This window comes from Sycon ciliatum, chromosome 6 (assembly GCF_964019385.1).
Source record: "Sycon ciliatum chromosome 6, ocSycCili1.1, whole genome shotgun sequence".
NCBI lineage: Eukaryota > Metazoa > Porifera > Calcarea > Leucosolenida > Sycettidae > Sycon > Sycon ciliatum.
The window spans coordinates 6,246,533-6,270,050 of record NC_088648.1 but is presented as its reverse complement, the minus strand read 5'-3'; the positions used below and the strand labels follow the sequence as shown (position 1 = coordinate 6,270,050).

At 46.7% G+C, this 23,518-nt stretch overlaps 1 protein-coding gene across 2 annotated transcripts in view; it reads left to right on the top strand.

Moving 5' to 3' along the window:
* The first annotated feature begins 2,213 nt into the window (after window positions 1–2,213).
* LOC135819246 (uncharacterized) overlaps window positions 2,214–23,518 on the top strand; it is a 44,968-nt gene continuing 23,663 nt past the window's right edge. For both annotated transcript variants that reach the window (XM_065332417.1, XM_065332416.1), the window contains exons 1-7: window positions 2,214–2,531; window positions 4,832–5,004; window positions 11,876–11,980; window positions 16,176–16,280; window positions 17,225–17,326; window positions 19,188–19,289; window positions 20,013–20,114. In XM_065332417.1, the coding sequence (XP_065188489.1) occupies window positions 4,840–5,004; window positions 11,876–11,980; window positions 16,176–16,280; window positions 17,225–17,326; window positions 19,188–19,289; window positions 20,013–20,114 (681 nt within the window). In that variant the 5' untranslated portion in view covers window positions 2,214–2,531; window positions 4,832–4,839. The remainder of the gene's footprint in view (window positions 2,532–4,831; window positions 5,005–11,875; window positions 11,981–16,175; window positions 16,281–17,224; window positions 17,327–19,187; window positions 19,290–20,012; window positions 20,115–23,518) is intronic.

Here is a 23,518-nt window from a genome sequence, read left to right as displayed (position 1 = left end):
TCACCTGACCCAGTCTGAAGTACCTGTGCGAATGACACATTTTCCACATTCTTGATATTCGATTTTCAAGGATTCGGCAGAGGTGAATGGATGCCTATCAAAGGGAGTCTCCCGAGGAAAGGAAAATGAAGGTGGCTGTCATGAGAGAGGGAAGAAGGGGCATGACAAGGTGAAAAATAAAAATACTCTAGTAATGCAAACAGGAACAGTAGAAGCTACTTGCAAACAATTGCTATACCTTGCACAGAATACTGGTGGTGCAGATAGTGTCCACGCACAGCAACAGTAAATTGGCTGGCGGATATCACGCTCTTCGTAATTCATTCGTTTTCCCTGTTCATTTCGGTGTTAGACAGATGCTAGTTGTGCGGTGTGGACTGTGAGGTTCGACACAGCATGTGAGTTTAACTCTTTACGGACTACGGACGGCACATACTGTTATCAATCGCTATTATTTCAAACACGCACATCAATGAGCGTGCGCTCGACGCGATTGCCCAAGCAACAAGATACAATGTACACACATGCTGATGGCAGCCGATGGGGTGTCCACCCATACAGTAAACCTATCTCAGAAGTTACAGAGTTAAATAATCCGTGCCAACTGCTAAGATTGAGCAATCTCAACTTCATGCCTGTATATCGTACTGTACAAGCGACCTGTTTGCGCACTTGCGTGAACTGCGCCCTTCATACATGTACATGTAGATCTACAGACGTACATCAGTATAATTACCAGTATATCATGTATTCACAAGACAACAAAGGTCTCTACAAAGAAAACTCCCATCTACTCAGGCATTGAGTTTTGTGCACGAACTCTTGCTATGACTCGTATGAGTATGACTTTTCGCAAGCAGCCAAGGAGAACACTGACATAATTAGGCATGGGCGGGTAATGCTAGTTATTTGCTGCGATAATGCTAAAGGCAATGCTCATAATGCCACTTATAATGCTCACACTACTCCATAATGCCAGTTTGAAAGTTGGAAAAGTCGGTTTAAGAAGGCCGTCTTGGATCAAGGCCAAAGCGTAGAAGAAAAAAACTTAAACAGCGGTGAGCATGTTGTCTGAAACAACCCACTGAGAAGGTTGATTTGCAACGTCAAGTCTCCGGATGAAGCCGGACGGGTTCAGATGCACGATTTTCGGAACTGGACCTAGCCAGCTTCATGCATGACACCTTTGTCGACCGGCAATTATGCTTGTAATGCCAATTTCGCATGCCAAATGGTGTTATAATGCCAGCATTATGCCACCTGGAAAAAAGGGACTATAATGCCAGCCATAATGCTAGCATTATCTGCCCATTATTATTATTATTATTGCAAATAACGCTGAGTAATTACACGAATGCATAAAAACCAGCATTTGCTTCCGGGAAGGATTCACAAACATAAGACAAAAACACCATCAATGTAACTGCACATACGAAAAGCAGCTTCTATTGTCAAGTTCGAGTGGCAATGTCAGAAAGACGGTAGACTGTTCGTGCACGATGTTCACCCTGCAGGGGATAAGTCAAGGACGCGGCTCGGCAGAGGAAGATGAATGCCCCATGCCTAGACATAATGCTCACTGACCTCCAATGTAGATAAATCACGTGCTACATCTCGCAGTCGGCGTGCACACATCCACCAGGGCCATAGCCAAGGCGCACTGCATCATGTAAACAAGACTCAAGAGCGGGAGGGAGAGATGAAGGCCTATCGAGTGAGTCAGCTTTGCGGCCTGGAGCAGTAAAATCCCTGGGTTCCCAAGTCTGGGGCCGGCTGCCCAGTGCAAAGGGCATACTTTATTCACGCGATCCGATGTCATCATTTTAGCAGCTCTGCTCATCGACCAGGGAGTCGAAAAAATACCGGTATTTTGCGACTCCTTGACATCTACCGTACGGTTCTCCAGCCTGTCCTTCTCAAGTAGAAAAGACATATCCAAGAAAACGGCTTGAATACAACTAAGTACTAGTACTAGTAGTAGTAGACCTCCGGATCCAAAAATAGAAGTGTTGTTGACAAAAGTGTCAAAAGACAGTCTACCAATGACGTCGTCTATGTACCATGGTCAGGTTTATGACGGGGGTGCGGCCCGCGGCGCCAAGAGCACATCACTGACTCGGTGAGGTAGGAAGACCACGGAGAGGCGCGCGCACCGCGTAGATCTCTGCCGTCGTTGGATCTACGGACAGGCAGTTCATGCATCGCTTTGCGGACAAACCAATAATGACAAGAGTCAGTGAGTTTGAGAACGGCACAGATCATTCAGCTGGCGGTTGAGCCATACTGTTGACAGACAGTGAAGATGACTAGATAGTGGACTAGTATAAAGATCTACTGACTGGAGTCCAGCCTGTCGTCTTTTCTAGATCAGCTTGCTGTGTCAGTGAAAGAAATTTCCTTGGCGTGAAATTGTATTTTACGAGTGAGTTTTTCTTTAGACTTGAGATAGTTTTCTTGCAGTTTGAGAAGTATTGTAGATGGTAGCGGTGCTTGTTGAGTGAGAGACCACGCTACATATGGTGCCATTGGTGGTGAGTACTTTTCCACCCTGTGTGTATGGTGCTTGCGTGGTGTAAGTTTTATGTGTGTGTATGTGTATGTGTGTGGTGTGTCTACGTGTGTGTGTGTGTTGGGGGGGGGGGGGGGGGGGTCTGTGTATTTGTCCATGATTGTGATTGGTGGGAAAGGGCATGGCGGGTATGTACAATGTCTGTTTATCACTCATGGCAGGAATACATCACGTGTGAGCACAAGTACAGAGCTGCTCAATGAAATCCAGTCGTGTCAAACAAGTACGTGCCAGGCGTTGCACAGCCCCAGACCAGTGCACTCTAGGCTGAGAGAAGAATTATGATGCAAGGTGAAATGCTGCAAGGCACAAACTTGACTCACTCGACCGGGATTTTATTGAGCAACACTGCATGTAAAGAAGCGCAGTCAGTAATGAATGAAAATTGTAGAGTGACTTTTATAAGGAAAAGTAAGTTTGTAGTCTAACCCAGTGAGAGTAGAGTACAGCAGTCAATACATTGTACTGATGTATGTAATCAATGTGTACTGAATGGAAGTGCTGTTATCCGATTGTGTGGACCAGGCGGATGTGAATGATCATAGGAAGGTCACACCTGTACATGTGTTGAATACGAAGTAGACGTAAGGAAAGAGGTACCTAACCCATGTAACTCAGTCATTTATTGATTTTTGTCTTTATCATCTTGACAAATCATTGTGTACCATATTATCACATCCTTGAAAGAATATCACTAGTGAAAATTACAAAAATATACACCTGCATGTACGGGGCACTCTAGTTTTTGCGTGTGCGTGTGTGTGTGTGTGTGTGTGTGTGTGTGTGTGTGTGTGTGTGTGTGTATGTGGGCGTATGCGCACATGTGTGTGTGGGGGGGGGGGGGGGGCACGTGCGTGTTTTTGTGTGTATGTGCGTTTGCGGGGTGGGGCGGAGGCTGCTTTGAAAATTAATGGTACACGTATTTGTTTTATTGAACCACTAACTACATTGTAGTATTTTAAGAGTTACATGTATAAACCCAACATCAGTGTGCAACACCTGTATACCATGCTGTCCCGACAGAATTTCAAGTTGACGTCTTTTTTTAAAGATGCAACGCTCCTTCCACGGGTGATGTACGACATTTGGACAGGGCGTGAACGCATCACACTTTTTCTTCCTGAACAACAAAAGAAAACACCCCAGAGGCCATATTTGCAAGAGGAAAATCATTTTGAGAGAGAAATCATTTCCCACATACATGTATCTGGCTGTGCTGGACCGACGAGAAATTATAACTGTTTACAGCAAGAAACAAAATCATGAAGTGACTGGCCTAGTGGGAGGATGTTTCCCTCAAGTGTGAACTACACACATTAAAGAGAGACACAATACAATTTGTCACATACTCCTGAACTAACTAAGTGACGGTGGAAAGAAAACTTGTATTCCTGCAAGACCAAGTCAGCCAGGTGTACAGATATTTTCCACCGCATAGTGTTCATTGGTCCGCAGTGTTATCCTCGACTTTGGAACTGACAAAGTGAGGTGGATTCTGTACCTGTATCATTCATTTACGTTATTGCCATGCCATGGAGATTTGTATAGTAATCCCAACATTATCTCATTTTTGTGAATTCATACATGTCTTGCCATGTACATGTACGTAGAGATCCTCAAGTGTGCTCACCATTCTACTTGCTACTCAAGTATTCAATTCTTATCTGCACACTTCTACTCAACTCCCAATCCAGGCAGGAGTGGCACAGTATGCCTGTCAGAGTCTATTGTATTGTGATGTTTTGCATAGTTATGACAAACATCCAATACACCACACCACTGCATTGCGCTCTTGGCCGATCCAAACTCTGCACTCACATCACCATCACCACGGCGAGGACAATTCCATTATATAGATTGATATTGACAATGACCCTCCAGACAGCTGTTTCGCTCCTCCTGAGCTCATCAGTGGATGCATGTGATGTTGAATGAAAGAATAATAGGAATAGACTGATCTTTATAGGGCTAAATTGGCGCAATTGCGCTCATTCTGCATAGACAAGTGGCATACCCTGAGTGGCAAAAGTGACAACAAGGTCAGGTGATAACGGTTCATTGTCAATATCAATCTATATACCGGAATTGTCCTCGCTGTGGTGATGGTGATGTGAGTGCAGAGTTTGGATCGGCCAAGAGCGCAATGTGGTGGTGTGGTGTATTAGATTCCATAATGGCCTGGTCGTCGCTACTTCTTCTAAGACAAACATGGTATAGAATAACATTGACTGGAATTTCTATCATTTTTTTGGTACACTACAGGCGTAACCATGGCAACGGAGACTCTTCCCAAGGCGGAGTACCTGCTCAGCCTCGTAGAGAGGAACGAACATCAGCAGTTGAGGAAGGCAATCCTTCAAGAGGACGGTACCCTGAAGGAAGGTGTATCAAATCTGATATATACCAACAAAAAGAAAGAGAAGGAGCCATTACTGGTATGTAACAGACACACACATGTACACACACACACACACACACCCACCCACATGTACACACACACACACACACACACACACACACACACACACAAACCATGCTACTATAGCTTAGTTGCCGCAAGGGCCACACCACTCTGAGTCTGAAAGGAGCCATAGTAATTGTCAGGAGCAGAAATAGCGATGACGACTCAGGTTACTCTATCGACAGAGTTAACGGTTGCAGTGAGAATAGCAGACACCACATATGACACTCTGTTCGACATAATTGCACGATGGCCACACAAACTCACACTCGTACACACGCGCACTCAAACACACCACGTAATGTAAACCGGGAAACTTTTGCGGCGTGCAACTTTAGCGTTTTGAAAAAACGCCCCTATTAAGGGGCCATCCGTAATTATCGATCTTTTTCACGAAACGAAAAAGTTTCGTTTATGGGTGGGTGGGTAGCGACCGGTTTCGTTTTGAAAAAACATCGAAAGCGGAAAAATCAACGCTCACTGCATGCATTGATACATGCATACATTGTGTACATCGAAGTAGATCGACAGACCCAGTAGACTCTACGTCGCGCGGCCAAGCAAGTGCTGCATGGATGCACTGATAGTGATACCACTCTCAGACTCTGCAGTGAGTTCCTTTCGTCCTCGGATGACTTCTCCGACGAGGACCTAGCAGTCATCATGGTCATTCACTCTGGGACCGACGACAGATAGATAAATACTTCGTTCCAGCCGCCGATGCAAGAGAATTTCAAATTACGGAGCGGGGCGCATGCCAAGTAAATTCTCACGCAAATATAGGGAGCGCCAGCCGCTGAAGCCGATGTCGTCGTAATGTACCTGGAAGAATCTGATCGTGCTTATGGTGGGGAAGCCATGGAAAGTGATCCCCATGTCGACAGTCTTCCAGAGACGGAAAATTAAGCCATCGACTTTCTACGTACCTGATTGACGGCAGCGCAGCGCGGCGTGCGTGCGACCTTACGGAGCTTTCCGACAGCGATTCTGGGGCGATGCTGCTCTCATTTGCGAGCGAGGCACGACCACTGAAGTCTGTGATAGCTATGGCGTTTGTTTCCGCTCCGAAGTTGACTTGTTTTGGCAGTATCACGTCAATGTCGGAACTCTGACGATTTGCAAGTGTACAATTCCCGTGTTTAGACGTAGAGGTGCCAGCAGCGTATGTGTGTGGTCGGTGAACATAAATGTTTCCATGGTCAAGAACTTGAAGAAGTAGTACCAGACTTCCAAGAAAACATAACTAACGTTGTTACTTACTTGCACAATCACACAAAATGTGGCCTCGCTGTGTTGTAACAGCCAATCAAGATCATTTTCTGCACAAAGTCTCAAGTCAATTATTTTTTTCGTTTCAGGGGGGTGGGTGGGTGGGGGTGGGTCATAACTAAACTTTTTCGTTTCGTGAAAAAGATCGATAATTACGGATGGCCCCTAACGACGGGAAATTTTAGCAATTTGGTCTTTTCAGGTGGTACTAGTGCATGTACTTCCATTCAAATTCTTCAGTTTGCAGCAATTCCAATTCGCATTTTGCAGCAATTCCAATTCTTCATTTTGCAGCGATTCCAATTCTTCAGTTTGCAGCGATTCCAATTCGCATTTTGGCGGTAATCACGAAACTAGCGAAAATTATCCGCTCGCGAAAGTTTCACGGTTTACGGTACCGTGTATGTACACGCCCGTCGCAAGAGAAGCACGCAAATCTGCAAATGCACTGGATGTGCACCCCCAGATTTTCTCTTATATAGCAACGGTAGCGAACAAGATCTGAATGAGACAGATCAAGACTTGCGCCAGATAGCTGTCTAATCCACACAACTGGCAAAGCCATGTGAATCGACACACACACACACACACATTCACACACACACACACACACACACACACATACGCGCACACACACACACACACACACATGTGTTCGACGCGCTCGATAAGTAATTTTGTACCCAGCCAGTCAAAATCACAGGCAAGTACATATGTACGTGCTGAAACATAGAACATGTCAGAGTTTTCAATTCGCTCAACACGCATGATGCCCCAAAAGGCAGCAAAAATGCATGAGCGTGTGGTTTCACAAGGAATTGTGCCAGATGTGACCACAGCTTGAGTTTATCCACTGTCCACTGGACTATGCTGTGGCTTGACTTCACCGAGTATCATCTCTATTCCCTGATTCCTCCAGCAATTTCAATGGACAAACTCACTGTTTAACTGACAAGATACCTACCAAGGTGTCTACTCCTACCATTGGAGTTCCTGCTTTTTGCCGAAGTATCTTCCTGACTACCGGTATGTTTTTCTTATGCGATGTTGTCTTCGCAAACCGCTGTCCGGTCGACAATCGTTCGCGATCTCCCAGATACACCTGACACAGCGGCGCAATACACGTGTTTCTTGAGATGACTTTTCACAACAGAGTTTCGAACTTGGAGACGAGCCTTGTCAAGTGGTGTGAAGTGATTTTCAGGAGAAGCTGCGACGGGTGTTCTCAAACTAGAAAAGGTGACTTTCGCCAGTCCTTGGCTACTTTCCTACACTCCGGCATAACAGAAACTTGCCATAGCCCTACACTCCATCATTGCAGAAACTTGACTAATTCTTAGAGAGAAGTAGGGTGGACACACCCATTCCCACAGCACTGCAAAACCTAACTGATTCCTTTTATGTACAACGTTTCGGCAAAATTGCCATCGTCAGGTACGAAATGAAACAATGATGCCATGCCGGCCCAAAAGAAGCAGTTTTATGCCAAAGTCCTACCGCCAAAACAGCATAATCCCGCATAGTAGAATCAGTGGCAGAGGTGTAAGTGAGACATTTAACGCCAGCACGAAAACATATCGTAAGAACAAATCCTACCGCCAAACACAGCATGATCTGCCGCCATAAGAATGACAGATACAGCGAGTTGAGCTTCAAAGGTGTAGTCCGAAAGGCATTCTGCGAAACTGATAGAGACCGTGGGGCGTGACGAAAGCGGTTTTTTCGCGATCTTCGGGCGCTACCAAAACTTGCCAATAACCCGATTGCAAATCCAAAGTCGAAAAGTATTTTGCGCCGTGCAATGCGTCGAGCGTGTCATCGATGCGCGGTAAAGGAAAAGCGTCTTTTCGCGTGACGTTATTCAAGTTTCGATAATCAACGCAAAATCGTGTCCCACCTCCGTCCTTCTTCGCTAAAACAATTGGGCTTGCCCACGGTGAAGAACTCGGTTCGATTATATCTTGCTCCAACATGTCATCTACTAATTTACGAGTCAGCTTCGCTTTATCCGGTGATAATCGACGGGCGTTGTGGCGGATCGGACGATTGTCGGTAAGTGTAATAGTGTGATGTATTTCGTCTGTCTTTCCAACGTCATTATCATCTACCGCAATTACCGATCGCATGCTTAACAAAAGTCGTTGTAAATGCTTAATCGCAGCGCTATCCCCCACACAACCAGACCAATTAAACTTATTAAGCAAACTCTTATCTTCTATCGGAACATTATCGTCAAGCTTTGGGAATAGAGGTGATGAGGATGAGATGGTGTGTTTTGGAATTACGGAACTCTTCGAACGCAACGGAAACGATTTTCGATACGCGGTAAGTGTGTGGTCGGACTCGAATGAAATGCTCATGCCATGGCCAGTCAACGTGTTTACACCAATAATCACCTCCTCCTTTACCCCCTCCACTACCAAAGCTTTAGTCTTTACTACTGTCGAATGGTCGAATGCGATACAAACCTGCGCAACCCCATGTACTTTAATCGAAGACCCCGTCGCGCTCTGGAGTGCATCGATACCAACTGTGGACTGAGGCGCGAGTGTAGTCATCGGTGCAAATGTTTCAAATACATCTTTTCGAATTACCGTGAATGCTGCCCCCGTGTCCACCAGAGCTGCTACCACTGCGCCTTTGCCTTTTTGTCGTCTGGAAATTTTTATTTGCAAATGGCAGCCTTTCGTCCAATATCGACGAACGCAGTGGGCAGTTCGGGTGAACACAGGGGAAACAACCCCCCTCACAATAGAAACCACGAACCCCAGTAAGCGTAACACTAAGGCAATGCACAAGAACGGAAATCTCACAATAATCGACGTAACAAATTTAAGGGCGTGAACAAGCATCGTAAAGAACAGGATCGAGTACGGTAATAACAGAGTGACAGTCGACTTAACAGAATGAACGGCATGGAGGAACATCGTAAATAACAGGATAGAGTACGGCAGTAACAAAGTAAAAGGTTTATATGTCGAGGCGAAAGTGTTCGTATCGGTGGTGATTTTCGATATCGGAGTCGAAGTGGTTGGCAGCCTCTCGTCAGCCACTAAAAGCGGTTTAAAGAATTATGTGAGTCCGAGCGGTCGCCAAAATGTTGCGAGTTTTGGGAACGCTTTTTGGTGAAACAGTCACGTTCAATGTGTCCTCGACGCTGACAAAAGAAACAAACAGGCGGTTCGCGGAAACTGATTCTACGATCCGACCTACGATCCCCCATTTGGCTACGCGATTCCGAGCTGTGCGGACGTTTGAAATCTCGGCGCTCAGGCGAAGGTGAGCGTGGTCGACTACTCGCCGGTTTCTGGTGTTCCAACAAAATTTTGCTAACACGCTCAGCTACACGCTCAACAAGTTCGTCTTCGTCAAAATTTTTCGATGGTGCGCGTACTTGAGAAACAGATGCAAATTCGGCGGCCGCAGCTGCGAGGACCGTACTCGACTTCTGTAAGTTTGTTTCCACTACCAAAGCTCTACGCTGCGCGGCGTCAAGTGTCTGTGGATCGAAATCGATTACTTTATCTTTAATTGGCGGATCTAAAGCATCGATAAACGCTTCTTTTGCGATGTCGTCGATTACTTCCGACGTCGCAGAAGGATATGCACGCGCAGTCATTAGTCTTATATCGGTGGCGAGTTTTACCAAACATTCGTTTGGGGATCGTCTACGATGGCGCAATTTGACTCGAAACAAAGACGAATTCTCTTTTGGCAAAAAATGATCAACCAACACAGTTCTCAATTGTACATAATCTTCGACTACCGATTTATCGCAGGCCAACAGAAATCTCGATGCTTCTTTCCTCAAAGATTTGCGCAAGAATCGGTACCGCAGTGCATCGCGATCATTAATCATAAGTCTCGAGGACGAGGCGACAGGTGAACTACAACTTTGATCAAAATCGGTATCTAACAAATTTTCGGAGCGCTCGACAGGTGGAAAACCATACGCCTCGCAAGCCGAATCAAACTCTAGAAAAAAGACCTCGATATCTTCGCCAGGCGCGCCAGAAAACACAGGGAAACTACCAGCAGGTATGCGACACGGATCAACAGTCATTTTCGTTTATAAATTTTGGAACGGTACAGAAGTTTGGAATGATAGAAAAAAGAAAGATGGCACCTAACAAAAGTTCGGTACGACACAAAGATTTGTAAGCTAGAATTTCGAGCAAGGTACTACAAGAACTAAGTCGAGTTGAACCGAAACGAGACACAAGTAAAATGCAAGAAGGGCGCCTACCGAAAGTTTGGAACGATACAAATATTGAAAGCTAACACGACGAACAAGGTGCTACGAGAACGAAGTCGAGTCGAAACGAAACGAGACACAAGTAAAATGCAATACAGTCGGTAGAGCAGGGGTACTTACGGTTCTCAGGGTCGTGAGGTCGAGCGAAAGATCGGGCGCCAATGTTAGGACTGGTACAGTCACGCTTAGACGATCGGGCCAAGTATTAGTTGACAACGACAAGGGATCTCAGAGGTTCGTATAGAATAATGTCAGGCAAGCAAGACAAGAAGAGGTGAACAAGACAAGGCTAGACAGGGCTAGAAGGGGCAGAGCAAATGCTCCAGCAAGAGCTTATCTAGGGCCTGGGTAGCTATGGAGATAAATGTGCTAAAGCGCGAGTCCAGCTACCCAGGCCAAAGAAAGAAAAGATTAGGAAAAGCAACCAGGGTGAGTACGAGGCTGTGAAGGTGAGTACGTCGAGTGAATGTGAGTGCGCGCCCTAAAAGGTGAGTTCGCGCCTGTAAAGGTGAGTACGAGAGCAAAGGTAAGTCCGCGCCTGAAAAGGTGAGTACGAGAGTGAAAGTGAGTGCGCGCCCGAAAAGGTGAGTACGAGAGTGAAAGTGAGTGCGCGCCTGTAAAGGTGAGTACGAGAGTGAAAGTGAGTGCGCGCCTGTAAAGGTGAGTACGAGAGTGAAAGTGAGTGCGCGCCCGAAAAGGTGAGTACGAGAGTGAAAGTGAGTGCGCGCCTGTAAAGGTGAGTTCGAGGGTGCGAGTGCGTACGAGTGTGCGAGTGCGTGCATATGTGAAATCGTGAACCTAACAGTACCAGTGAATCCTTTATCTGACCCACTCTGATCTAGCAGTCTATACTATGTGGGACCATCTCCAAAACCACCCAGGGTCCAGACATTCAAGTCAGTGTCATTGGTGGTCATATCAATAACTATTTAATACTGGATTGTCCCCCTCCCCTTCTAGGGAAACCCAAGTGACCAGTTGTTGTCTGTGAGAAAGAACAAGGGTGTGGAGTGGATGTACATCAATGTTTGAATATACAATCATGCTTGTGTGTTTTTGTATATGTATGTGTGTGTGTGTGTGTGTGTGTGTGTGCCTGTGCGTGTGTGTGGGAGTGTGTGTGTGTTTACGTGTGTATATGTCTGGTCATGTGTGTCTATGTTCATGTGTGTGTGTATGTGTGTATGTGTATGTGTGTGTGTGTGTGTGTGTGTGTGTGTGTGCATGCGTGATTGCGTGTGTGTGCGTGCATGCGTGCATGCGTGACTGCGTGCATGTGTATGTTGCTTGATTTGGTTTTCTTACCATTCCTGCATACCAGGGTCGGTTGCTATTCAAGGCCTGCGATGAAGGCCATCTGGAGTGTGCCTGCATCCTTGCAGACTGTTGCGGAGAAACAGTCATCAACCAGTTGTATCGCTCTGTGGTAGGTCTGTGTGTATGTGTACTTGCATTCCTGACACCGTCCCAGGTACTAAGCACACTGCTCGGTAACTTACACTGACTGGCTTTAAATGTGAATGTCGAGGTGTTTGCATGTGTGCAATTTGTGCATGTGATTGTGTCTTTCTTGGAGGTAAGGAGGGGGGGGGGGTAATGTTAGGTGAGAGGGGGGGGGGGGTATAATGTTACGTAAAAGGGAGGGTGTTATGTTAATTTAAGTTAAGGGGGGCAGGGGGGGGGGGCTGTAATGTTAGGTAAGGGGGGGGGTGTAATGTTGTTGTATTGCTTTAGTCCAAACAACAACTAAATCAAAGCTCCGGAAAGCTCTGTCATATGCAACAGAATTAAATGGTGCACGCGTACAGAGTCGGTGCGTACCGGCTGTCATTACACGCGTTGGAAGCGCCATATGTAATTGGATAGGAGCACAAACGGTGCCGTCTGCATACATGTGTGTGACAGTCCATACATGTACAGTCTGATCTCGCTTATCCGTTCCTCTTTTATCCGGATCCCTCGCCATCCTGAAGAAATTCGCTCGTTACCAATTTACCGCACACGCCATGCATACATACAGTTCATGTTTTCGATTATCCGGTTCCCTTGCCTATCCGGATATTTTTGTGGAAAACGGATGTGTGCGGTTAAGCGAGATCTGACTGTATATGTGAACACTACATCCCTCCCAACGCAGAGGGAATGTTCTATCGATAAAGACTAGTAAAAAGAAGATTCGGATATGGCAGAAAGAGCGAACGAACAGTAGGGAGAAAGCATGAACTAGAATGCATAAAGAGAATCAGACAGATAGAGCAAACTAGAGCAGTTCCTCTCCTTTCTCAACAGAAATTGACCTGGGTATACGTGAGTGTCATAGAAGATCAGGGTGTTGGAGGGGTCACAGTGCTGTGGGCAGACTTGGCAGCGCGGGATGGTTGCTGGCAAGGAACTGGATGGGTGCCAGTGTTGACGTTGGGTGGAAAGGAAGGTGGTGCGGTGGCAGCAGTTTCAGCTGGTAGTTGGTGATTGGCTGGCGGAGTGACGACAATTGGGGGCTTCACGAATGACATGTGACGAGTTGACATTTGGCCAGTTGTGGCATTGAGTATCGTCGCAAGAGAACTTTTGGTCTGCTCGTCCGTCCAGGGGTTGGGTTCCCACTGTGGTGCTAGCTTGTTGTGCACCTGCTTGTTGTATCGTAGATTGTGCTGACCAGGGGTAAGGCTGGGGGCGTTTGACCGACGGCTCAAGGTGGCAGCGTCACACTGTGATTGGCAGAATTGCTGGACACGACAGGCAGCTGTAGGCAAACTGGGTTCTGTTCATTGACTGCTGTGCTAGTATGAGTAGTAGGTGCAGTGTATGGAGCATAAACTGAAGTGTAGCTGGTGTCCATTCTGTGAGACTGAGAGTACAGTGGGTCCGACATCATGTGTACTGAAGCTGGGCTACTCTGCGACTGCTTGGACAAGCAAGCTTTGGCCAAGTGGCCCGCCTCACTTACCACACTTGGGACAGCGCTTCCCTCAAGCAGAATCACAGCACCAGTGGCGTTGCTATGCACAACGGTAGCAGTGCGATGTGTTGAAATCCTGCTGGCCAGGGGCACGAGTGGCGGCTGGGGCAGGTGGTTGGTTCTACCACTGATTCACAGCTGCAGGTAGCGAAGACTGCATTGGTCGACGCGACGGAGCTGAAGCAGTAGCAGCAGGCGGCTTTCCTGTCGTGGAACACTGGCTGATGACGAAGGGCATTGACGGAATCGTGCGTGCGCCGAAACCCCGTCGCCTGCTCCACTGACGATTTGAAGGCTCTGGCTGCTTTGAGTGCTTTGTCAAGGTCGAGAGACGCAGTCTCCAGCAGTTTCCTGCGTAGCGGATCAGACGTGCATCCGGCCACAATGTGATCGCAGAGGGCGACTTTCTGCTGGGCATTGTCAGCAAAGCTGCAGGTCTGTGCCGATGCCAGCAAACGAGCATAAAACGGATCGAATGTTTCGCCAGGCTGGTGGGTGACCTGACGATAATGGAAGTGGGCCATGCTGGGGCTCTGCTTGGACTGGAAATAGTCGACAACGGCAGATATGAGGCTGTCGAGTTCGTTGCAAGTGTTGGCTAAAGTAGGGACGAGCTGCTGAATGTCCTTGCCGGCCACATACTGGAAGGTGTTTCTCTGGCGAGTGGCGTCCGAAATGCCGACTGCGGCAAACAAGACTCAGAACCTCCGCTTCCATGTAGGAAAACAGACGACAGCGTCGTAGACGCTTCTGTAGACCTGCAATCGCTCCGGAGGCAGTAGTGGCAGTATTGGCATGGCGAGGATCAGGCGTTTGCTCGCAGCGCCAATGTAATGTTGTTCTCTTGCTCTATTCCAAACATCAACTAGCTTCGGAAAGCTCTCCAATAATATGATGCCAACAGAATGTAATGGTGTGCATGCATGAGTACATAGTCGGTGCGTACCGACTGTCAGTACACATGGTACAGGTGTGGGAAGCGGCATATGTAAATGGATAGGAGTACAAACGGTGCCGCGTGCATACATGCGTGTGACAGTCCATACATGTATATGTGAACACTACAGGGGAGGGGGGGGGGGGGTGTTACGGGGTAAGGAGGTACATCATTTTAATAAGTTTTTGAAATATTTTCGTTCTGTCGCCTGATTTTATGTCAGATATGTGTAAAAATTTAGCTTCAGTACTGTCGGTCGTCGAAGAACTGGGTGTGAGGAGAGGGGGGGGGGGGGAGGGGGTGGCAGCCTCCTAGCCTAGACCGTTCTTATTATCATTTACTACAGTCTATGCACAGTTGAGTTACCGTGTATACATTGGTATGCTGTGTTTGGTAAAATTCTAGCCTGGTCGTTCTTCGGTGATTCGTTCTTCTGCGCCTGGCAGTACTTTTGACATTGCCTGATCCAAAATGCTTTTATAGGATACTGACTGCTGTAGTCAGAACAGTGTGACATTCCTCAATTGCCAGTTTGAGTAGAATGGGTGGATGCAAGTGTGTGATACTGGTGGTGTCACTCTGCTCAAACAGGACTTGTAGGTCAATGTCTAGCTGCGTCAGGAGTACTCCACCTTGAAATACCAAAGGGTTTATCATTATGGACCTTTTACTCAAATAGGGTTTACCTAAAAAAACGAAGTCACTAATGGACCTGCCGTATGTGAAGTAATGATGTATGTCAATCCATTACCCTTACCCTGCCTTATCCCCTATTGAGTACCTCTTTGTATGCTTCCTGCAAGGGTACTGATTGAGTCAGTAGAGTCCCTACTTCTATTGTTCAGACAACAACGAGCAGTACATTGCAGACATTTTCTACAAGATTAAAATTTGCTTGGGATACAGTGTACATGATAATGACCATTGTTTAGTATGGCTTCAGTCAATAGGTATAATACAGTGGAACATCTTCAGTATACATACCAATTAGCAGAGATCAGATCCACAACTTGCAGGGCACGTTTCTACAGGCCCATGCATTCTGAACAATGTTCTTCAACCAGAGTGCTTTTGTATACCTTTGCGACCGACAATGCAGCTATTCTTGTGCATGTCTGTGTGTGTGTGTGTGTGTGTGCGTGCGTGTGTGTGTGCGTGCGCGTGCGTGTGTATGTCCGTGTATGTGTGTGTGTGTGTGTGTGTGTGTGTGTGTGTGTGTGTGTGTGTGTGTGTGTGTGTGTGTGTGTGTGTGTGTGTGAATGTGTGCGTGCGTGTGTGCGTGTGTGTGTATGTGTGTGGGTGTGTATGTGCGTGTGTGAATGTGCATATGTGTGTTTGTGCATGTGGGGGTGTGTTTGTGTGTGTGTGTGTTTGCATGTGTACATTCGTTCCTGCATACTTGTGTACATGTGTGATGTATGTGCATGTGTTGTGTATGTGTGTGTGAGTTTGTTTGTTGTATGTGTGTGTATTTGTGTGCATGCGTGTGTATTTATGTGTGTGTGTGTGTGTATTTATGTGTGTGTGTGTGTGTGTGTGTGTGTGTGTGTGTGTGTGTGTGTGTGTGTGTGTGTGCGTGTGTATGTGTGTGTGTGCTTTTGTGTGTGTGTGTGCATGTGTTTGTGCGCATGTGTGTACTTGTTCGTGTTGTTGGGCTGGGGGTCTGTACATGTGTGGTGTGTGTGGGTGTACACATGCCTACACTACCTATGTTGTTCTTACTAGAGTGTATGGAAGTGCACTCCACTACAGATGGCATGTGCGCAGGGTTACGTCGATATAGCCGAGCACCTTGTCAAGTGTAAAGCCAAAGTGGACAAGACTGATTCGGTAAGTTGCTCGCCACTCTGTCTGTACATTGAGGAATGACTCACTATTGGCTCGTGTACTAATCAAAGACGCCTGACTTTGCCTGTACTGCAAAAGAGTCCATGGACATAAACCATGTTGCCTTCTGTCTGAGATCGGAGCCTCAAAAGCATATTGTTACTGAGATCGATTACCATGGGTTATTGCACAATGTCGATGATATGCTTGCTCCCACTTAAAAGCCAATGTTGAAATTACTTGTAGAAAACACTGTGTTGTCAGTACCATGGGTAAAACTTATCATAGGAAGCGACCGTTTCATGCTAAGTACATGGGAATCATTTTGAAATAATGGATGTAGGTAAACAGTGGATAATTGACTGGTGACCGTCTAGTCTAACATTTTACCGTAATCCACCCTATTGTATAATGGGTAGGGCACACTGGAGTATCAATTTCACACCATTACATGTTTCCTAGTCCAGTCAGTTTCGAGTGTACTTCAGTACCTGGTCTGATATCAAAGAGACCATGTAATGTGATAGATGGCATGTACATTGCAGTTGAAAGGGGTTGTGTGGGTAAACTATCCATGCACTTAGTAGTGCAACAGATCATTCGGAATGCTATAAGGTAATGGTTATATTTTGGTAGTAGAATGGAACATTCCGTTCACCATGCAGTTCATTTTCCATTGCATGATGTGTGTGTGTGTGTGTGTGCGTGTGTGTGTTTGTTTTGAATCCAATATCATTCATCCTGAGACTCCAATGTGTTTCTTTGATTTTTCCAGCACTAACTAGCAGGAATAGTGGCAATTGATCAATCAGAGTAGTCCGCATGAAAATCTCGTTCCTGACAGTAGATTGTACATCCTATGTACTTCAGTAGGAAGTAAGATACTGACTGCAGATACTTGTAGATAACACATATGAATGGCTGGTCTTGTCTTTACCTGCACACAGTACGGTAACTTTCCTGTTCATAAAGCTGCTTCATATGGACATCTGAAAGTCGTCAAGTATCTACTAGACATCCAACCCGACATGGTCTCTGTGAAGGACAGGGTGAGTTAAGTGCAATCTCTGGCACTGTTATGATCAGGAGTGCATAACCCAAGAATGTGCTACTTTCGCAAATGAGTGCAGACGAGTACGCATTGAGGGTGGGGGTTCCTGTTGCATGGTCCCCCCCCCCCCAATGTACCGAACGCACCTCTTTGCAATGATGTTTTCATTGCAGTTTTGTGAGTACACTGGTGAGCGTGCAGCGCTAGTATATGTATGTACAAGTACTCACTGCATGTGCATTTACTGTAAAACAGGAAAATCTAACGAATCACAAAGTCTAACGTTTTAACAACCATTTTTTTCCTTATTTGAAGGAACATTATGGCGAACCCGGTGTGTAAAGATGAGCATCTATTGATGCATGCTCTGGGTGGCCAGGTGGCCATTGTTAAACTTTCTGTATGTTATCACGCCAAAATTGCAAAAATGTTTAACTTTTTGTTCGTCAAACTTTCCGGTTCTACTGTAGTAGATTGTATGATGGACGAGTCATAGCGTTAGTGCAGATGAGGTAATGGTGGCTTTCACTCGCGAGTCGCGACTCCCTGGTGTAGTCCTTACAATCATAGACATACTCACAGCTCTACTGTCTGTCCATGTCTGTGGTGTGGCGGAGCTAGGGACGCGGTAACCTGCTATGGGCATAGACATGCGGCAATCTACACCATCGCGTGGAGTTTTGACCGTGTTGCAGTGTCATGTTGAAGCAAAAAGGACGAAAAGCATGTTCCGCAATTGCAATTTTTCATGCTGAGAGGAGCTGAGTGTTCTCTGGGACCGTAGACGGCGGCCCATGAGAAGCTGTGCTGGGCTGAACCCGCATCCGAGAGGTGTTGAACGATAGCTTAGCAGCGTATCATAAGTGTCAGACCCTTTCACTAGTAGCGACTTGACCGACTCTGATCGTACGCTCGGCAAGGTCTTTGCCCTGCGGATGCAGCGGACTGCTGGTGTGGTGATATATGCCGTACTGCTCCACAATGGTTGCAAACTGTACGTTCTGAATGGTGGGCCATTGTCGGAGACGAACGTCCTCATGAAAATTGGTTGAGGCAATCTAGAACTCCAAAATTAATGTTCTATTTCGTTTTTGATATGTGCAATGTCCGCCTCGCTAATTCTACTTATGACCACAAAAATGTTCATTCAGAGGTATGCATATACACTATCATCAGAAAACCGCGTGGACCCAGTTACAAGCTCACTCAGAACCAAAACTGCTCACTGTTCTGGAAAGAATAAACACCTACTGGCTAGCAAAGCAATATCGGCAAGAAACTTTGGCTGCCTTAACAAACAATTCTAAGTGTGGGTGTCGAAGCTCTTACCGCCTGAATTTCTCCATATTCTGGACCCCTTCATACACTGGCATACAAAGTTAGTAACTTTGTCAGTAACTGCTACTGACTGTAACTGTTAACTGTAAAGTCAGTAACTGTTACTGACTAGGCTCCCCCCCCCCCTGCATATACTCACTAGCAAACAACTATATCATCACAACTGTGGTAAAAGCAGAGGCATGTACAAATGCTACCAAGAGATGCCGGCTTGTAACCTTTTACCAACTGACTAAGGATCAACCCTGCATCCTGGGGAAACTTGGGGACAAAGCAGGGGCCATTAGTTCCAGGGGAAAGTCTTTTCTATTGGCCAGTCCCCTGCCCGGTGTTGAGACATGCATTGTAGTTTTCTAGTACTTGCTGGCAAACAACTTGTCAACTGACTTAACTTTAATATTCAGAGTATTCTACATCCGGCTGCCTTTCTTGGCAGTGAGTTGTACATCATATTGAAAGTTAGTACATTACTGATGGATAAAGCATAGGATTACCTGGTCCTGTGTGTTACCTGTACACAGGACGGTGACCTTCCTGTTCATCGTGCTGCTTTCATTGGACATCTGGAAGTCACCAAGTATCTACTAGATCTCCAACCAGACACGATCTCTGTAAAGAACAACGTAAGTTGAGCAATCTCTACCATTGACTTTCCTTACTGTAGTCAGTTACTCTTACAGCACTCTTGAGGATCACTGTGCTAGCTGTATGTCTATTGGTGGGGGAATACCAGGCTGAAACAACAGCAATCCCGCCGATCATTTGCTGCAAAAGTACCTGTGACTTTTGGTGACTCTCCTGCCTCGCACTGATACCTCAATAAAGCACCTCCCAAATCCTGACATTGTAGTAAGTCCGCAATTTCTAGAACTTCTGACACCATGTAGTATTCGGGTTCTTTAGGAATTATAATACTATTGTATTATTGATTGACAAGCAATATGAAAGAGAATCATCAATTTTGTAAAGGTAGCATCAGCAGACTCCAATCGAAAGAGGTACTACACTTTGCGATACACAAAACCTGTGTACACATTACGTAAGGGTTACACATTACGTAAGGGTTACACATTACGTAAGAGTTACACGTTATGTAAGGGTTACACGTGCTGAAGAGTAACGCATAATACATAGCATGACATGACAAGTATCACAGCTGTCACTATTGTGCTAACTTTTGCACATTATGACCCGTCAGAATCATGCTGATAATTCTTAGTGCCGGGCACCTACATATAACATGTAAAACTTTAGTCACAGTAGGTTATACATCATAATTGTGTAAGATACAGACTACAGATAGATAACACATATGAATGTCTGGTCTTGTCTTTACCTGCACACAGAACGGTGAGCTTCCTGTTCATCTCGCTGCTTCCTGGGGAAAACTGGAAGTTGTCAAGTATCTAGTAGAACTCCAACCCGACACGGTCTCCGTAAAGAACAATGTGAGTCAAGAAATCTCTGTCACTGTATTGGTCCCGAGTGCACACTCCAAGAGTGTGCACACTTTGGGAAATGACTGACTGCATGGTACTGTCATGGACATGGAAATCCGGTCGCACGGCTAGCGGCTCCAGGGCGCTGGCCATCCAGCCGTCAGTAAGCGGTAAACACATTCATTTTATGCGCCACAGCGTGTTGTCGCATGTGCACCGCATGCAACGTATAGTTGGCGCTGAGGGCGCCGGCCCCGGTCATTCGACCGGATTTCCATGTCCACGACAGTACATTCCCATATCATGCAGGCCATTTGTCCATTGAATATATATAAGTGTTTGTGATTGTGTTTCGAAAGCGCTGTCATTCATAGCGAGGCGTTATTGTGACACCCATGGAAAGGTCAAATCTCTTTAGGTGTAGCCCGTGATGTAAAAACCCTTGTAAACCAAACATACTTTACTATCTCATTTACACCAGTCTTCACTTCAGCACCTACGTTTACTTTTAAGAAGGACCTTTTGCTACTCAACTCAGCGGCGATGTCATCTATCAATTTGAAGGTTGGCATTTTCATAGCCGATATGTAGGTAGAACCTGTGGTGTATAGAGTTAGCTGCCCCCAATTTTCCGGTACTACAACTGGACCCGATGCCAACGGGAGTGTTGGAGAGCGCACCTCTGCCTGAAATGTCACGGCCGCCATCCAAACTCGGCATGCGCTGCTACCTCCGCCAGTGACTGGCCTAGTACATCAGCTCCACCCGCCAAACGGTCAGGCAGCAAAGTTACCTTGCCAGATCTAGACCCAAGCATGGCGGGAGGACACGCCACCAGCCCTTGTTTGAAGCAGGCACGTCCAGACAGTAGTAACACACAGTTTATCTCACTAACCATCCCAGCCAACCCTGCTCTTGATTTATATATGCCTTGTATTCACACGCCCATTGATGCTGTCAGCTTTACTAGACTGCTTACTGATCATCCAAACAAGCCATTCTCTTCCTGCGTGTGCAGGGACTTACAATCTGGATTCTAAATACTAGTAGGGTGCATTGCTCACCGTAAGACTGTGATGGACCCAAATCTTCCTTCATCTACTGAACATTCCTTGCACATATCTGAGTATCTAGTATTCACACACCCATTGATGTTCTCCACTTTACTAGACTCCTAACTGATCATCCAGACAAGGAATACCCTTCCTGCCTGAGCAAGAGCTTACAATCTGGACTCCGCATAGGATTCACTAGTCGCCGTCAGACTGCGACAAAACCAAATCTCCCCTTATCTACTGAACATTGCGGGTACATATTTGAGCATCTAACAACATTGTTGTGCACGAGGAGAGGCCTTGGCTCTTATTTCACCCCTCTATTTCCATTATACCAGTACTCGGGTATTGGCGTGGTGCCGAAGAAGAATGGTAAACTTCGCATTATCCACCATTAATCAGCTCCAGGATTGACAACGCAGTGTGAACAATCATGGCGTAAGGGCAGGGCGCATTGCTGACACAGCTGGACACATGCAATGCATTCCGCTCATCCCTGTGCACCCGTCCGACTAGTCTCTACTTGGTATTCAGTTGTTAGGGCAATATTCCTTTGATCGAGTGCTGCAGTTCGGTTTACGCTCTAACCCACACAACCCAAACCCGACCACTTCCTGGGGAAAACCTTCTTTGCGTCAAGCGTCGTCGTCCCGCGGAACATTTTACACAGCACTTATGGGATATCACCAAGAGGTTAGCCGATCACCGATGTTCTGTCTCATTTCAAACTGCCGGCATTCCATCAGCTAGCATCATCGTCACGGCCAGCCCCAGACACTGCAATCCGCATCCCGCTCCTGGACTGATGCGGGAGGTGGCTGATCTGGCAGCACTGGCACAAGATGGTTCTGGACCAGGAGAGCGGGTGCATGTACCCACACGCCTGCTTAGGTCCGCTGCCGATTGTTTTGAACAGCACACTAATTTGCTTTGCTAGGATTGTGCTAACAAACTGTGCTGATAGCAACAACAGCGTCATTCACGTGCATTGCAGTATGTCACAACTTAGCATGGAGGCTGGGCAACCATGGGCCAACTATCCCCTCCCATCTGGCAATCTACCATGGCCTTCGGCCATCACACTCATACGCTCCAACTCCTGCCCGCAAACGGACATCGCAATTCATGCGTGTGCCGCACACACTCCGTCCATTTCATGGGCTCCACTTTGTGCATGAACTATCATACATACTATCATATGAGCCATCCACACTCCGCCCATTTCATGGGTGCCCTTTTAGGGGCTGCATCTGGTGCGAGGACGATCCTACATATGATTATTGTGGTGTAATAAGTAACATCATGACAGAAGTCTATCCATGGGCATAGCATTGCCTGGGCCTGCAACTCTTTCCGTTAAGGGAGATGTAGTGTAATGAGTAGCATCATGACAGATCTCTATCCCTAGGCATATCATTGTCTGTCTCCTGGTTTCTCCTTCCTACTCCCTACACTCACTCTCATTGATCTAACGTGTGTACTTGTATAAGAACCGCAGCCTGCCTGCTGTACCGTTGACTCATGCATTCATGTACCGCTGCACTTGCTGGCTGCGCATCACTAACCCGTCCCCTTCTATGGCACAGTCCCCGCATGCACTGAATGCAGTACTCGGGTGCACGTGCATATTCATGTCTGGGTGCACTGCCCTCGGGCTCCATCTATACATGGCATCCCGTACTAGGCACGCTGCTTCCGGTCGCTGTTGTGTGCACGCCGCACCGCCGTCCATTCCGCTCTCTGTCTTCTTTACACAGTGATTCACCATTGGAATCACTCTTCGTTTCTGCTCTCCTTGTAGTTAGTTGTGCTTTTCCGTGACCGATAATGTTCCCCCTTTTGCAATAAAAACTACTCTAAGTAGCTACCGCTACATGGCACAGTGAACAGGATCCGTGATAAAAAAATAACATTGATCCGCAACGAACCTTGTCTGCAACTTCAGGATGGCTCGATTCCAGCCACCGGGAACATTGGATTTTTCTGATCCGACTCAATGAGACGACGGACTGGAGCGATTCCGCAGTTCAGAACTGGTCGCACCTGTCCTGAACACAATGGGTCCTCAGGTGACCACTGTGTTCAAGCAGCTGACGTTCGACAACGCCGGCGATCGAGATAAATCTCAGGAAGTGGAGACGAAACTCTCGGCTTACTTAACACCAGGTCCAACGTCGTCCACAGACGAACGATGTTCCAAAGCGCCACACAGTCGCCATCCGAGACCGCGCACGAGTCACTTCTGCGTCGTCTCTACGGCGGCGCGGACAACGGCGACTTGAAGGACGCTCGCGATGACCGCATCCGCGATCGCTTCACGACACACCACTGCAAGCCAACAGCTGCTACAACACTGCA